The sequence below is a fragment of the Chiloscyllium plagiosum genome, unplaced genomic scaffold (assembly GCF_037043375.1).
Source record: "Chiloscyllium plagiosum isolate Xiang-an unplaced genomic scaffold, Cpla_swu_hap1 HiC_scaffold_50, whole genome shotgun sequence".
NCBI lineage: Eukaryota > Metazoa > Chordata > Chondrichthyes > Orectolobiformes > Hemiscylliidae > Chiloscyllium > Chiloscyllium plagiosum.
The window spans coordinates 56,475,132-56,491,887 of NW_028270188.1; the positions used below are offsets into that span (position 1 = coordinate 56,475,132).

The 16,756-nt window shown below is 79.1% G+C and overlaps 1 protein-coding gene across 1 annotated transcript in view; it reads left to right on the plus strand.

The window, feature by feature from the left end:
• The window catches only part of LOC122548314 (uncharacterized), a 92,955-nt gene that overhangs the window by 69,892 nt on the left and 6,307 nt on the right, over positions 1-16,756 (plus strand). The window contains exons 18-20 of the mRNA XM_087985120.1: positions 305-431; positions 1,245-1,307; positions 8,698-8,907. Coding sequence (XP_087841246.1) covers positions 305-431; positions 1,245-1,307; positions 8,698-8,907 — 400 coding nt within the window. The remainder of the gene's footprint in view (positions 1-304; positions 432-1,244; positions 1,308-8,697; positions 8,908-16,756) is intronic.

Below are 16,756 nucleotides of genomic sequence, written 5' to 3' on the forward strand. Positions count from 1 at the left end.
GCTAAATTGTCCCATAGTGCCCAAGGATGTACAGGTTAGGGTGGGTTGGCCATGCTAAATTGTCCTGCAGTTGCAAGCAATGAGCAGGTTAGGGTGGATTGGCCATGGGAAATACAGGGTTCGTCTGGATGGGATGTATTTCGGAGGGTTGCTGCAGACTCGATGGGCTGAGTGGCTTCTATTTTCACTGTGGGGATTTGTGACATTCATCGGAGCCCAGACCCATGATTCCTCACCCCCTCAGTCCACGGAATAAATGGCTCAGAGCTTAGAATTTCCCACCCCTCTCTCTCTCTCTGGACAGACCACCAACAACCAACTCTTTGCCAAGAAGATGAATGAGGAGAGGGACCATGTGGGAGTTGGGCACCTGGAGACCAACGCCACCTTGCCAGCTGACTGGAAACATAGCCCCAAACACAAGGACTTCGGTAAGAGCAGCAGGAGGCCACGCAGCCCCTTGGGAACGTGCTACACACTCGGGGCTGACCCACTATAATTGTGTCACCTTCCAGTTTGATCAGTGAACAACTTGGCGGCCATTGCAATTTGGAGATGGGGTGAAGGGGTAGGGACGGTTTGACAAAGAGGGCAAAAACCATTCTGGAGTATTGGTGACCGTGATGACCGTCATTGGGGTTACTGTTGGGGGAAGGAAATCTTAACTGGTCTGGGCCTACAAGAGACTCCAGACCCAACCCCCCCTCACCATCTCCATCACACAGCGATGGGGGCTGATTCCCAACTGCCCTCTGAAATGACCCCTGAGCAAGATGCTTAGTTTGATGGGCAATTAGGGATGGGAGTCGGGGGCAATGAATGACAAACCTTGCCCATAACCCGCCCAAGACTGAGTGACGATGATGCGGGCAAAGTGGGGATGATGAGATGGGCAAAAACATCCCCATCTCTCCTTTAAAATGGAGACATCAAAGTCATGATGGAAACTCCAACACACCTTTTTTACTTCACTGTATCTAACCCCATGGCATCCCTATCCTGGGAGTGTTTGATGGTGGGATCAGCGTAAAGGGGGCTTTTCTCTGTATTTAACCCCGTGCTGCCCCTGTCCTTGGAATGTTTGATGGGCGACAGTGTAGAGAGAGCCTTACTTTCAGTTTAAGATGCGTTCAGGGATTTTGACTCTGATACTCTATTCTGTTCTCTCTCTCATTCCCTGTATCCTGTACCCTGCACCTTCCTCTCTCTGTTCCCTCCCAACTTCTGCTCTCTCTATATTGCAGGTGCCTGTGGCATGGACAGAAGTTACAGCTACAGCAACAGTCTGGCTAAATACTATAACACAGGTACGCTTTGTTCACCTGTGCTCCTCTCCCTTGCAACTCTCAGTCGTCCCTCCTTCCCGAGAACCTGTCCAGCCCACTGCCCGTCCCCGCGCTTCCACATCGTCTCTTGCCCCATTGCTGCCAGGACTGGGAAAGATCGAGGGTGGCCAATCAACTCCTCGAGCCATTCAGGCTCATCAAGTTGCAGTTTCCAACTCCCGTTTCCCGTCTTGCCTCCCCCTCCTCGATCAGAAATCCGTTGAACTCTTGAATGTATTCAGCGACCTAGCCCCCACAACTGTCTGTGCAAAAGAATTTCAAAGACTCACGACCCTCTGAGAGAAGAACTTCTTCCTCATCTCTGCCTTCAATATGGACGAACCCTTATTCTGAAAGCGCTTCTCCCTTTCCAGTTCTCGATTCCCTCTCATCCTATCCTGCAGCCCCCCAGGATCATTCTTTCAAATTCCAATGGGATAGGGTCCAACCTGCTTGACCTCTCCCCGATTCCCCTTGATCCCAGAGCTCAACCCAGTGAGCTTCTTCAGAACTGTCCAACCCCGGAAGGAAGTTAGACCCATTCGGGGGCAAACAACACATCCCGTTCACCAGGGACAGGACTCCAGTGTCCGGCTGAACTCACACAGAGTCACCCTTGACCCTCGACACACCTGGCACTTACGGCCTTCACCTGATCGCATTCGTGACCCTTGACCCTGCTTGCATCCCTGACCCTTGTCCACCCTCCTTCGGGGCCCTGACCCCCTCCCTTGCAGCCTCGATCCACCAACGTTCCCCAACCCAACAACCCCTGATCCGCTTGCGCTGTTGAACATTGATAACCTGGCAACCCTGACCCTTGAACCCCGACACACCTGACTTTTACAGGCCAGACCTTTGACGTCGCGCCCCGCCCCGCCTCCATTGCATCCATGTCTCTTGTACCCACTCCCTCATGACTGTGCTTTGTGCATCCCTGACCCTCCCCGACCCCCACAGCCCTGACCCTCCCCGACACCCCACAGCCCTGACCCTCCCCGACACCCCACAGCCCTGACCCTCCCCGACACCCCACAGCCCTGACCCTCCCCGACACCCCACAGCCCTGACCCTCCCCGACACTCCACAGCCCTGACCCTCCCCGACACCCCACAGCCCTGACCCTCCCCGACACCCCACAGCCCTGACCCTCCCCGACACCCCACAGCCCTGACCCTCCCCGACACCCCACAGCCCTGACCCTCCCCGACCCCCACAGGCTGTCCTGTCCCTCCCCAACCCCCCACAGCCCTGTCCCTCCCCGACCCCCACAGGCTGTCCTGACCCTCCCTGACCCACACAGCCCTGTCCCTCCCCGACCCACACAGCCCTGTCCCTCCCCGACCCCCACAGGCTGTCCTGACCCTCCCCGACCCCCCACAGTCCTGCCCTGTCCCTCCCCGACCCACACAGCCCTTACCCTCCCCGACCTCCACAGTCCTGGCCAGTCCCTCCCCGACCCCCACAGGCTGTCCTGACCCTCCCCGACCCACACAGCCCTGTCCCTCCCCGACCCCCACAGCCCTGACCTGACCCTCCCCGACCCCCACAGCCCTGACCTGACCCTCCCCGACCCCCACAGCCCTGACCTGACCCTCCCCGACCCCCACAGCCCTGACCTGACCCTCCCCGACCCCCACAGGCTGTCCTGACCCTCCCCAACCCACACAGCCCTGTCCCTCCCTGACCCCCACAGCCCTGACCTGACCCTCCCCAACCCACACAGCCCTGTCCCTCCCCGGCCCCACAGCCCTGACCTGACCCTCCCCGACCCCCACAGCCCTGACCTGACCCTCCCCGACCCCCACAGGCTGTCCTGACCCTCCCCGAACCCCACAGGCTGTCCTGACCCTCCCCGACCCCCACAGCCCATCCTGACCCTTCCCGACCCCCACAGCCCTGTCCCTCCCTGACCCCCACAGTCCTGGCCTGTCCCTCCCCGACCCCCACAGCCCTGACCTGACCCTCCCCGACCCCCACAGCCCTGACCTGACCCTCCCCGACCCCCACAGCCCTGACCTGACCCTCCCCGACCCCCACAGCCCTGACCTGACCCTCCCCAACCCACACAGCCCTGTCCCTCCCTGACCCCCACAGCCCTGACCTGACCCTCCCCAACCCACACAGCCCTGTCCCTCCCCGACCCCCACAGGCTGTCCTGACCCTCCCCGACCCCCACAGCCCTGACCTGACCCTCCCCGACCCCCACAGCCCTGACCTGACCCTGCCCGACCCCCACAGGCTGTCTTGACCCTCCCCAACCCACACAGCCCTGTCCCTCCCTGACCCCCACAGCCCTGACCTGACCCTCCCCAACCCACACAGCCCTGTCCCTCCCCGACCCCCACAGGCTGTCCTGACCCTCCCCGACCCCCACAGCCCTGACCTGACCCTCCCCGACCCCCACAGCCCTGACCTGACCCTCCCCGACCCCCACAGCCCTGACCTGACCCTCCCCGACCCCACAGCCCTGACCTGACCCTCCCCGACCCCCACAGCCCTGACCTGACCCTCCCCGACCCCCACAGCCCTGACCTGACCCTCCCCGACCCCCACAGCCCTGACCTGACCCTCCTCGACCCCTACAGGCTGTCCTGCCCCTCACCCATTTTGACTCTGCCCCTTCCTATCGTATGCCTTGACCCTCCCGCTCCCATGCGCACATTCAGACCCTATCCTCCATCATTTGCCCTGACCCCCCTCCACCCTCGCGCATGCCCTGGACCCCCCCCCCCCCCCACCCTCGCGCATGCCCTGGACCCCCCCCCCCCCACCCTCGCGCATGCCCTGGACCCCCCCCCCCCCCCACCCTCGCGCATGCCCTGGACCCCCCCCCCCCCCCCACCCTCGCGCATGCCCTGGACCACCCCCCCCCCACCCTCGCGCATGCCCTGGACCCCCCCCCCCCCCCCCCACCCTCGCGCATGCCCTGGACCCCCCCCCCACCCTCGCGCATGCCCTGGACCACCCCCCCCCCACCCTCGCGCATGCCCTGGACCCCCCCCCCCCACCCTCGCGCATGCCCTGGACCCCCCCCCCCACCCTCGCGCATGCCCTGGAACCCCCCCCCCCACCCTCGCGCATGCCCTGGAACCCCCCCCCCCCACCCTCGCGCATGCCCTGGACCCCCCCACCCTCGCGCATGCCCTGGACCCCCCCCCCCCCCCTCGCGCATGCCCTGGACCCCCCCCCCCCCCCCCCACGCATGCCCTGGACCCCCCCCCCCCCCACCCTCGCGCATGCCCTGGACCCCCCCACCCTCGCGCATGCCCTGGAACCCCCCCCCCCACCCTCGCGCATGCCCTGGACCCCCCCCCACCCTCGCGCATGCCCTGGAACCCCCCCCCCCACCCTCGCGCATGCCCTGGACCCCCCCCCCCCCCCACCCTCGCGCATGCCCTGGACCCCCCCCCCCACCCTCGCGCATGCCCTGGACCCCCCCCCACCCTCGCGCATGCCCTGGACCCCCCCCCCCCCCCCTCGCGCATGCCCTGGACCCCCCCACCCTCGCGCATGCCCTGGACCCCCCCCCCCCCTCGCGCATGCCCTGGACCCCCCCACCCTCGCGCATGCCCTGGACCCCCCCCCCCCCACGCATGCCCTGGACCCCCCCCCCCCCCCACCCTCGCGCATGCCCTGGACCCCCCCCCCCCCCTCGCGCATGCCCTGGACCCCCCCACCCTCGCGCATGCCCTGGACCCCCCCCCCCCCCCTCGCGCATGCCCTGGACCCCCCCCCCCCCCCACGCATGCCCTGGACCCCCCCCCCCCCACCCTCGCGCATGCCCTGGACCCCCCCACCCTCGCGCATGCCCTGGAACCCCCCCCCCCACCCTCGCGCATGCCCTGGAACCCCCCCCACCCTCGCGCATGCCCTGGAACCCCCCCCCCCACCCTCGCGCATGCCCTGGACCCCCCCCCCCCCCCACCCTCGCGCATGCCCTGGACCCCCCCCCCCACCCTCGCGCATGCCCTGGACCCCCCCCCACCCTCGCGCATGCCCTGGACCCCCCCCCCCCCCCCCCTCGCGCATGCCCTGGACCCCCCCACCCTCGCGCATGCCCTGGACCCCCCCCCCCCTCGCGCATGCCCTGGACCCCCCCACCCTCGCGCATGCCCTGGACCCCCCCCCCCCTCGCGCATGCCCTGGACCCCCCCCCCCCCCCACGCATGCCCTGGACCCCCCCCCCCCCCCACCCTCGCGCATGCCCTGGACCCCCCCCCCCCCCTCGCGCATGCCCTGGACCCCCCCACCCTCGCGCATGCCCTGGACCCCCCCCCCCCCACCCTCGCGCATGCCCTGGACCCCCCCCCCCCCACCCTCGCGCATGCCCTGGACCCCCCCCCCCCCCCACCCTCGCGCATGCCCTGGACCCCCCCCCCCCCCCCACCCTCGCGCATGCCCTGGACCCCCCCCCCCCCCCACCCTCGCGCATGCCCTGGACCCCCCCCCCCCCCACCCTCGCGCATGCCCTGGACCCCCCCCCCCCCCCCCCACCCTCGCGCATGCCCTGGACCCCCCCCCCCCCCCCCCCCCACCCTCGCGCATGCCCTGGACCCCCCCCCCCCCCACCCTCGCGCATGCCCTGGACCCCCCCCCCCCCACCCCCCACCCTCGCGCATGCCCTGGACCCCCCCACCCTCGCGCATGCCCTGGACCCCCCCCCCCCCTCGCGCATGCCCTGGACCCCCCCCCCCCACCCTCGCGCATGCCCTGGACCCCCCCCCCCCTCGCGCATGCCCTGGACCCCCCCCCCCCCCCTCGCGCATGCCCTGGACCCCCCCACCCTCGCGCATGCCCTGGACCCCCCCCCCCCCACCCTCGCGCATGCCCTGGACCCCCCCCCCACCCTCGCGCATGCCCTGGACCCCCCCCCCCCCCCCCACCCTCGCGCATGCCCTGGACCCCCCCCCCCCTCGCGCATGCCCTGGACCCCCCCCCCCCCCCCCTCGCGCATGCCCTGGACCCCCCCCCCCCCCCCCCCACCCTCGCGCATGCCCTGGACCCCCCCCCCCCCCCCACCCTCGCGCATGCCCTGGACCCCCCCCCCCCCACCCTCGCGCATGCCCTGGACCCCCCCCCCCCCCCCCCCCCACCCCACCCTCGCGCATGCCCTGGACCCCCCCACCCTCGCGCATGCCCTGGACCCCCCCCCCCCCACCCTCGCGCATGCCCTGGACCCCCCCCCCCCCCACCCCACCCTCGCGCATGCCCTGGACCCCCCCACCCTCGCGCATGCCCTGGACCCCCCCCCCCCCCCCCCCCCACCCTCGCGCATGCCCTGGACCCCCCCCCCCCCCCCCACCCTCGCGCATGCCCTGGACCCCCCCCCCCCCCCACCCTCGCGCATGCCCTGGACCCCCCCCCCCCCCCCCCCACCCTCGCGCATGCCCTGGACCCCCCCCTCGCGCATGCCCTGGACCCCCCCCCCCCCACCCTCGCGCATGCCCTGGACCCCCCCCCCCCCACCCTCGCGCATGCCCTGGACCCCCCCCCCCCCCCACCCTCGCGCATGCCCTGGACCCCCCCCCCCCCCCACCCTCGCGCATGCCCTGGACCCCCCCCCCCCCCCACCCTCGCGCATGCCCTGGACCCCCCCCCCCCCCCACCCTCGCGCATGCCCTGGACCCCCCCCCCCCCCCACCCTCGCGCATGCCCTGGACCCCCCCCCCCCCCCCACCCTCGCGCATGCCCTGGACCCCCCCCCCCCCCCTCGCGCATGCCCTGGACCCCCCCACCCTCGCGCATGCCCTGGACCCCCCCCCCCCCCCTCGCGCATGCCCTGGACCCCCCCCCCCCCCCACGCATGCCCTGGACCCCCCCCCCCCCACCCTCGCGCATGCCCTGGACCCCCCCCACCCTCGCGCATGCCCTGGAACCCCCCCCCCCACCCTCGCGCATGCCCTGGAACCCCCCCCACCCTCGCGCATGCCCTGGAACCCCCCCCCCCCACCCTCGCGCATGCCCTGGACCCCCCCCCCCCCCCCCACCCTCGCGCATGCCCTGGACCCCCCCCCCCCCCCCACCCTCGCGCATGCCCTGGACCCCCCCCCCCCCACCCTCGCGCATGCCCTGGACCCCCCCACCCTCGCGCATGCCCTGGACCCCCCCCCCCCCCCCACCCTCGCGCATGCCCTGGACCCCCCCCCCCCCCCACCCTCGCGCATGCCCTGGACCCCCCCCCCCCCCCACCCTCGCGCATGCCCTGGACCCCCCCACCCTCGCGCATGCCCTGGACCCCCCCCCCCCCACCCTCGCGCATGCCCTGGACCCCCCCCCCCCCACCCCACCCTCGCGCATGCCCTGGACCCCCCCACCCTCGCGCATGCCCTGGACCCCCCCCCCCCCACCCTCGCGCATGCCCTGGACCCCCCCCCCCCCCCCACCCTCGCGCATGCCCTGGACCCCCCCCCCCCCCCACCCTCGCGCATGCCCTGGACCCCCCCCCCCCCCCACCCTCGCGCATGCCCTGGACCCCCCCCTCGCGCATGCCCTGGACCCCCCCCCCCCCCACCCTCGCGCATGCCCTGGACCCCCCCCCCCCCCCACCCTCGCGCATGCCCTGGACCCCCCCCCCCCCCCACCCTCGCGCATGCCCTGGACCCCCCCCCCCCCCCACCCTCGCGCATGCCCTGGACCCCCCCCCCCCCCCTCGCGCATGCCCTGGACCCCCCCCCCCCACCCTCGCGCATGCCCTTGACCCCCCCCCCCCCCCCCTCGCGCATGCCCTGGACACCCCCCCCCCCTCGCGCATGCCCTGGACCCCCCTCCCTCCCTCCCTCCACCCCCGCGCATGCCCTGGACCCCCCTCCCTCCACCCTCGCGCATGCCCTGGACCCCCCTCCCTCCACCCTCGCGCATGCCCTGACCCGCCTCTTCCCTCGTGTCCCCTCCCCCTCCCCGCGCTCCCCTGACTCTCCCTCATATCCTTGACCCTCCCGCGCGCATGCCTGGCCCTCCCGTCACCTCGCGCGCCACCTTTACCTATCCCCATCGCTCGCTCATGAGCCGGCCTCCCGCGCGCATGCCCTGACCTTCCCCGTCCTTCGCGCTCCCCTGACTCTCTCTGATGTTCCTGGCGCTCTCCCTCGTGTTCCTGCCACGCCCCCTCCCAACCGCGCGCATATATTAACCGTCTCCCCTTCCTACACCTTACCCCATCCCTCGTGCGCGCCCTGACCGTTACCCTCGCGATTCCCTGACTTTTGCGCATGCCCTGACCCTCCCTGCCCTCGTGCTTCCGACTGTTCCTCGTGTCCCTGACGCTCGCGCATGCGCTGTCCCTTCCCTCCCCCATCCCGCGCGCATGCGGTGCCCGTTCCCCTCCCTCTCGCGCTCTGACCGTTGAGCCCTCCGTCTGTCTTCGCCGCAGATTACCTCAAGAGCTCGGTGGGCCGGTCCAGCAGCGGGTCGCTGAGCAGCGGCGAGAATCCGTACGCCACCATCCGAGACCTGCCCTCGCTCGCAGCCAAACCCTCCGAGAGCAGCTACGTGGAGATGGCGTCGACGGGGATCGGCCAGGACCCCTCGTACGCCGAGATCGGCCTGGTCCCCGAATCTGACAAGGGGGAGGCCAACGGAGGTGAGTGGGGGAGGGGAGAGGAGAGGTGGAGGATACTGAGGGAGCGGGGAGGACTCGGAGGGAGAGTGCTGTTAAAACTCAAATCCTCCAGCCGCTAGACTCCCTCCCCCTCTCTGGCCCCCTCGCGCCCCGCCCCCCGCGCCCCGCCCCGCCCCCCGCGCCCCGCCCCCGCCCCCCCGCGCCCCGCCCCGCCCCCCGCCCCCCGCGCCCCGCGCCCCCCGCCCCCCGCGCCCCGCCCCCCGCCCCCCGCGCCCCGCCCGCGTCCCCCCCGCGCCCCCCCCGCGCCCCGCCCGCGTCCCCCCCGCGCCCCGCCCGCGTCCCCCCCGCGCCCCGCCCGCGTCCCCCTCGCGCCCCGCCCGCGTCCCCCCCGCCCCCCGCCCGCGTCCCCCCCGCCCCCCGCCCGCGTCCCCCTCGCGCCCCGCCCGCGTCCCCCTCGCGCCCCGCCCGCGTCCCCCTCGCCCCCCGCCCGCGTCCCCCTCGCCCCCCGCCCGCGTCCCCCCCGCGCCCCGCCCGCGTCCCCCCCGCGCCCCGCCCGCGTCCCCCCCGCGCCCCGCCCGCGTCCCCCCCGCCCCCCGCCCGCGTCCCCCTCGCCCCCCGCCCGCGTCCCCCTCGCCCCCCGCCCGCGTCCCCCTCGCCCCCCGCCCGCGTCCCCCTCGCCCCCCGCCCGCGTCCCCCTCGCCCCCCGCCCGCGTCCCCCTCGCCCCCCCGCCCGCGTCCCCCTCGCCCCCCCGCCCGCGTCCCCCTCGCCCCCCGCCCCGTCCCCCTCGCCCCCCGCCCCGTCCCCCTCGCCCCCCGTCCCCCTCGCCCCCCCGCCCCCGTCCCCCTCGCCCCCCGTCCCCCTCGCCCCCCGTCCCCCTCGCCCCCCGTCCCCCTCGCCCCCCGTCCCCCTCGCCCCCCGTCCCCCTCGCCCCCCGTCCCCCTCGCCCCCCGTCCCCCTCGCCCCCCGTCCCCCTCGCCCCCCGTCCCCCTCGCCCCCCGTCCCCCTCGCCCCCCGCCCCCGTCCCCCTCGCCCCCCGTCCCCCTCGCCCCCCGTCCCTCTCGCCCCCCGCCCCCGTCCCCCTCGCCCCCCGCCCCCGTCCCCCTCGCCCCCCGCCCCCGTCCCCCTCGCCCCCCGCCCCCGTCCCCCTCGCCCCCCCGTCCCCCCCGCCCCCCGCCCCCGTCCCCCCCGCCCCCCGCCCCCCTCGCCCCCGTCCCCCTCGCCCCCCGCCCCCGTCCCCCTCGCCCCCCGTCCCCCTCGCCCCCCTCGCCCCTCGCCCCCGTCCCCCTCGCCCCCCCTCGCCCCTCGCCCCCCGTCCCCCTCGCCCCCCGTCCCCCTCGCCCCCCGTCCCCCTCGCCCCCCGTCCCCCTCGCCCCCCGTCCCCCTCGCCCCCCGTCCCCCTCGCCCCCCGTCCCCCTCGCCCCCCGTCCCCCTCGCCCCCCGTCCCCCTCGCCCCGCCCCCCGCCCCCCGCCCCCCGCGCCCCGCCCCCCGCGCCCCGCCCCCCGCCCCCCGCGCCCCGCCCGCGTCCCCCTCGCCCCCCGCCCGCGTCCCCCTCGCCCCCCGCCCGCGTCCCCCCTGCGCCCCGCCCGCGTCCCCCCCGCGCCCCGCCCGCGTCCCCCCCGCCCCCCGCCCGCGTCCCCCTCGCCCCCCGCCCGCGTCCCCCTCGCCCCCCGCCCGCGTCCCCCTCGCCCCCCGCCCGCGTCCCCCTCGCCCCCCGCCCGCGTCCCCCTCGCCCCCCGCCCGCGTCCGCCTCGCCCCCCGCCCGCGTCCGCCTCGCCCCCCGCCCGCGTCCGCCTCGCCCCCCGCCCGCGTCCCCCTCGCCCCCCGCCCGCGTCCCCCTCGCCCCCCGCCCGCGTCCCCCTCGCCCCCCGCCCGCGTCCCCCTCGCCCCCCGCCCGCGTCCCCCTCGCCCCCCGCCCGCGTCCCCCTCGCCCCCCGCCCGCGTCCCCCTCGCCCCCGCCCGCGTCCCCCTCGCCCCCGCCCCCGTCCCCCTCGCCCCCCGCCCCCGTCCCCCTCGCCCCCCGCCCCCGTCCCCCTCGCCCCTCGCCCCCCTCGCCCCTCGCCCCCGTCCCCCTCGCCCCCGTCCCCCTCGCCCCCGTCCCCCTCGCCCCCCGTCCCCCTCGCCCCCCGTCCCCCTCGCCCCCCGTCCCCGCCCCCCGTCCCCCTCGCCCCCCGTCCCCCTCGCCCCCCGTCCCCCTCGCCCCCCGTCCCCCTCGCCCCCCGTCCCCCTCGCCCCCCGTCCCCCTCGCCCCCCGTCCCCCTCGCCCCCCGCCCCCGTCCCCCTCGCCCCCCGCCCCCGTCCCCCTCGCCCCCCGTCCCCCTCGCCCCCCGCCCCCGTCCCCCCCGCCCCCGTCCCCCCGCCCCCCGCCCCGCCCCCCCGTCCCCCCCGCCCCCCGCCCCCGTCCCCCCCGTCCCCCCCGCCCCCGTCCCCCCCGTCCCCCCCGCCCCCGTCCCCCCCGCCCCCGTCCCCCCCGCCCCCCGCCCCCGTCCCCGTCCCCCTCGCCCCCGTCCCCCCCGCCCCCCGTCCCCCTCGCCCCCGTCCCCCTCGCCCCCCGCCCCCGTCCCCCTCGCCCCCCGCCCCCGTCCCCCTCGCCCCTCGCCCCCCTCGCCCCTCGCCCCCGTCCCCCTCGCCCCCGTCCCCCTCGCCCCCGTCCCCCTCGCCCCCCGCCCCCCGTCCCCCTCGCCCCCCGTCCCCCTCGCCCCCCGTCCCCCTCGCCCCCGTCCCCCTCGCCCCCCGTCCCCCTCGCCCCCCGTCCCCTCGCCCCCGTCCCCCTCGCCCCCCGTCCCCCTCGCCCCCCGTCCCCCTCGCCCCCCGTCCCCCTCGCCCCCCGTCCCCCTCGCCCCCCGTCCCCCTCGCCCCCCGTCCCCCTCGCCCCCCGTCCCCCTCGCCCCCCGTCCCCCTCGCCCCCCGTCCCCCTCGCCCCCGTCCCCCTCCGCCCCCGTCCCCCTCGCCCCCCGTCCCCCTCGCCCCCCGTCCCCCTCGCCCCCCGTCCCCCTCGCCCCCCGTCCCCCTCGCCCCCCGTCCCCTCGCCCCCCGTCCCCCTCGCCCCCCGTCCCCCTCGCCCCCCGTCCCCCTCGCCCCCCGTCCCCCTCGCCCCCCGTCCCCCTCGCCCCCCGTCCCCCTCGCCCCCCGTCCCCCTCGCCCCCCGTCCCCCTCGCCCCCCGTCCCCCTCGCCCCCCGTCCCCCTCGCCCCCCGTCCCCCTCGCCCCCCGTCCCCCTCGCCCCCGTCCCCCTCGCCCCCCGTCCCCCTCGCCCCCCGTCCCCCTCGCCCCCCGTCCCCCTCGCCCCCCGTCCCCCTCGCCCCCCGTCCCCTCGCCCCCGTCCCCCTCGCCCCCCGTCCCCCTCGCCCCCCGTCCCCCCTCGCCCCCCCGTCCCCCTCGCCCCCCGTCCCCCTCGCCCCCCTCGCCCCCGCCCCCGTCCCCCGCCCCCCGCCCCCGCCCCCGTCCCCCCCGCCCCCGTCCCCCCCGTCCCCGTCCCCCTCGCCCCCGTCCCCCCCGCCCCCCGTCCCCCTCGCCCCCATCCCCCTCGCCCCCCGCCCCCGTCCCCCTCGCCCCCCCGCCCCCTCGCCCCTCGCCCCCCCGCCCCGTCCCCCTCGCCCCTCGCCCCCTCGCCCCTCGCCCCCGTCCCCCCGCCCCCGTCCCCCTCGCCCCCCGCCCCCGTCCCCCTCGCCCCCCCCCGTCCCCCTCGCCCCTCGCCCCCTCGCCCCCCGTCCCCCTCGCCCCCGTCCCCCTCGCCCCCGTCCCCCTCGCCCCCCGCCCCCCGTCCCCCTCGCCCCCCGTCCCCCTCGCCCCCCGTCCCCCTCGCCCCCCGTCCCCCTCGCCCCCCGTCCCCCTCGCCCCCCGTCCCCCTCGCCCCCCGTCCCCCTCGCCCCCCGTCCCCCTCGCCCCCCGTCCCCCTCGCCCCCCGTCCCCCTCGCCCCCCGTCCCCCTCGCCCCCCGTCCCCCTCGCCCCCCGTCCCCCTCGCCCCCCGTCCCCCTCGCCCCCCGTCCCCCTCGCCCCCCGTCCCCCTCGCCCCCCGTCCCCCTCGCCCCCCGTCCCCCTCGCCCCCCGTCCCCCTCGCCCCCCGTCCCCCTCGCCCCCCGTCCCCCTCGCCCCCCGTCCCCCTCGCCCCCCGTCCCCCTCGCCCCCCGTCCCCCTCGCCCCCCGTCCCCCTCGCCCCCCGTCCCCCTCGCCCCCCGTCCCCCTCGCCCCCCGTCCCCCTCGCCCCCCGTCCCCCTCGCCCCCCGTCCCCCTCGCCCCCCGTCCCCCTCGCCCCCCGTCCCCCTCGCCCCCCGTCCCCCTCGCCCCCCGTCCCCCTCGCCCCCCGTCCCCCTCGCCCCCCGTCCCCCTCGCCCCCCGTCCCCCTCGCCCCCCGTCCCCCTCGCCCCCCGTCCCCCTCGCCCCCCGTCCCCCTCGCCCCCCGTCCCCCTCGCCCCCCGTCCCCCTCGCCCCCCGTCCCCCTCGCCCCCCCGTCCCCCTCGCCCCCCGTCCCCCTCGCCCCCCTCGCCCCCCGCCCCCGTCCCCCCCGCCCCCCGCCCCCGTCCCCCCCGCCCCCGTCCCCCCCGCCCCCCGCCCCCGCCCCCCGTCCCCCCCGCCCCCCGCCCCCCGTCCCCCCGCCCCCCGCCCCCGTCCCCCCCGCCCCCCGCCCCCGTCCCCCCCGCCCCCGTCCCCCCCGCCCCCGTCCCCCCCGCCCCCGTCCCCGTCCCCGTCCCCCTCGCCCCCGTCCCCCCCGCCCCCCGTCCCCCTCGCCCCCATCCCCCTCGCCCCCCGCCCCCGTCCCCCTCGCCCCCCGCCCCCGTCCCCCTCGCCCCTCGCCCCCCTCGCCCCTCGCCCCCGTCCCCCTCGCCCCCGTCCCCCTCGCCCCCGTCCCCCTCGCCCCCCGCCCCCCGTCCCCCTCGCCCCCCGTCCCCCTCGCCCCCCGTCCCCCTCGCCCCCCGTCCCCCTCGCCCCCCGTCCCCCTCGCCCCCGTCCCCTCGCCCCCCGTCCCCCTCGCCCCCCGTCCCCCTCGCCCCCCGTCCCCCTCGCCCCCCGTCCCCCTCGCCCCCCGTCCCCCTCGCCCCCCGTCCCCCTCGCCCCCCGTCCCCCTCGCCCCCCGTCCCCCTCGCCCCCCGTCCCCCTCGCCCCCCGTCCCCCTCGCCCCCCGTCCCCCTCGCCCCCCGTCCCCCTCGCCCCCCGTCCCCCTCGCCCCCCGTCCCCCTCGCCCCCCGTCCCCCTCGCCCCCCGTCCCCCTCGCCCCCCGTCCCCCTCGCCCCCCGTCCCCCTCGCCCCCCGTCCCCCTCGCCCCCCGTCCCCCTCGCCCCCCGTCCCCCTCGCCCCCCGTCCCCCTCGCCCCCCGTCCCCCTCGCCCCCCGTCCCCCTCGCCCCCCGTCCCCCTCGCCCCCCGTCCCCCTCGCCCCCCGTCCCCCTCGCCCCCCGTCCCCCTCGCCCCCCGTCCCCCTCGCCCCCCGTCCCCCTCGCCCCCCGTCCCCCTCGCCCCCCGTCCCCCTCGCCCCCCGTCCCCCTCGCCCCCCGTCCCCCTCGCCCCCCGTCCCCCTCGCCCCCGTCCCCCTCGCCCCCGTCCCCCTCGCCCCCGTCCCCCTCGCCCCCGTCCCCCTCGCCCCCGTCCCCCTCGCCCCCGTCCCCCTCGCCCCCGTCCCCCTCGCCCCCGTCCCCCTCGCCCCCGTCCCCCTCGCCCCCGTCCCCCTCGCCCCCGTCCCCCTCGCCCCCGTCCCCCTCGCCCCCGTCCCCCTCGCCCCCGTCCCCCTCGCCCCCGTCCCCCTCGCCCCCGTCCCCCTCGCCCCCGTCCCCCTCGCCCCCGTCCCCCTCGCCCCCGTCCCCCTCGCCCCCGTCCCCCTCGCCCCGGTCCCCCTCGCCCCGGTCCCCCTCGCCCCCCTCGCCCCCTCGCCCCTCGCCCCCCTCGCCCTCGCCCCCCTCGCCCTCGCCCCCCTCGCCCTCGCCCCCCTCGCCCTCGCCCCCCCTCGCCCTCGCCCCCCTCGCCCTCGCCCCCCTCGCCCTCGCCCCCCCTCGCCCTCGCCCCCCTCGCCCTCGCCCCCCTCGCCCTCGCCCCCCTCGCCCCCTCGCCCTCGCCCCCCTCGCCCTCGCCCCCCTCGCCCTCGCCCCCCTCGCCCTCGCCCCCCTCGCCCTCGCCCCCCTCGCCCTCGCCCCCGTCCCCCTCGCCCCCGTCCCCCTCGCCCCCCTCGCCCCCGTCCCCCTCGCCCCCCTCGCCCCCGTCCCCCTCGCCCCCGTCCCCCTCGCCCCCGTCCCCCTCGCCCCCTCGCCCCCGTCCCCCTCGCCCCGTCCCCCTCGCCCCCGTCCCCCTCGCCCCTCGCCCCCCTCGCCCCCCTCGCCCCCCTCGCCCCTCGCCCCCCTCGCCCCTCGCCCCCCTCGCCCCTCGCCCCCCTCGCCCCTCGCCCCCCTCGCCCCTCGCCCCCCTCCCCCTCGCCCCCCTCGCCCTCGCCCCCCTCGCCCTCGCCCCCCTCGCCCTCGCCCCCCTCGCCCTCGCCCCCCTCGCCCTCGCCCCCCTCGCCCTCGCCCCCTCGCCCCCCTCGCCCTCGCCCCCCCTCGCCCTCGCCCCCCTCGCCCTCGCCCCCCTCGCCCTCGCCCCCCTCGCCCCTCGCCCCCGTCCCCCTCGCCCCCGTCCCCCTCGCCCCCCTCGCCCCCGTCCCCCTCGCCCCCTCGCCCCCGTCCCCCTCGCCCCCGTCCCCCTCGCCCCCGTCCCCCTCGCCCCCTCGCCCCCGTCCCCCTCGCCCCCGTCCCCCTCGCCCCCCGTCCCCCTCGCCCCTCGCCCCCCTCGCCCCTCGCCCCCCTCGCCCCCCTCGCCCCTCGCCCCCCTCGCCCCTCGCCCCCCTCGCCCCTCGCCCCCCTCGCCCCTCGCCCCCCTCGCCCCTCGCCCCCCTCCCCCTCGCCCCCCGTCCCCCTCGCCCCCCGTCCCCCTCGCCCCCCTCCCCCTCGCCCCCCTCCCCCTCGCCCCCCTCCCCCTCGCCCCCCTCCCCCTCGCCCCCCTCCCCCTCGCCCCCCTCCCCCTCGCCCCCCTCCCCCTCGCCCCCCTCCCCCTCGCCCCCCTCCCCCTCGCCCCCCTCCCCCTCGCCCCCCTCCCCCTCGCCCCCCTCCCCCTCGCCCCCCTCCCCCTCGCCCCCCTCCCCCTCGCCCCCCTCCCCCTCGCCCCCCTCCCCCTCGCCCCCCTCCCCCTCGCCCCCCTCCCCCTCGCCCCCCTCCCCCTCGCCCCCCTCCCCCTCGCCCCCCTCCCCCTCGCCCCCCTCCCCCTCGCCCCCCTCCCCCTCGCCCCCCTCCCCCTCGCCCCCCTCCCCCTCGCCCCCCTCCCCCTCGCCCCCTCCCCCTCGCCCCCCTCCCCCTCGCCCCCCTCCCCCTCGCCCCCCTCCCCCTCGCCCCCCTCCCCCTCGCCCCCCTCCCCCTCGCCCCCCTCCCCTCGCCCCCTCCCCCTCGCCCCCCTCCCCCTCGCCCCCCTCCCCCTCGCCCCCCTCCCCCTCGCCCCCCTCCCCCTCGCCCCCCTCCCCCTCGCCCCCCTCGCCCCCCTCCCCCTCGCCCCCCTCCCCCTCGCCCCCCCTCCCCCTCGCCCCCCTCCCCCTCGCCCCCCTCCCCCTCGCCCCCCGTCCCCTCGCCCCCCGTCCCCCTCGCCCCCGTCCCCCTCGCCCCCCGTCCCCCTCGCCCCCGTCCCCCTCGCCCCCCGTCCCCCTCGCCCCCCGTCCCCCTCGCCCCCCGTCCCCCTCGCCCCCCGTCCCCCTCGCCCCCGTCCCCCTCGCCCCCGTCCCCCTCGCCCCCGTCCCCCTCGCCCCCCGTCCCCCTCGCCCCCGTCCCCCTCGCCCCCGTCCCCCTCGCCCCCCGTCCCCCTCGCCCCCCGTCCCCCTCGCCCCCGTCCCCCTCGCCCCCGTCCCCCTCGCCCCCGTCCCCCTCGG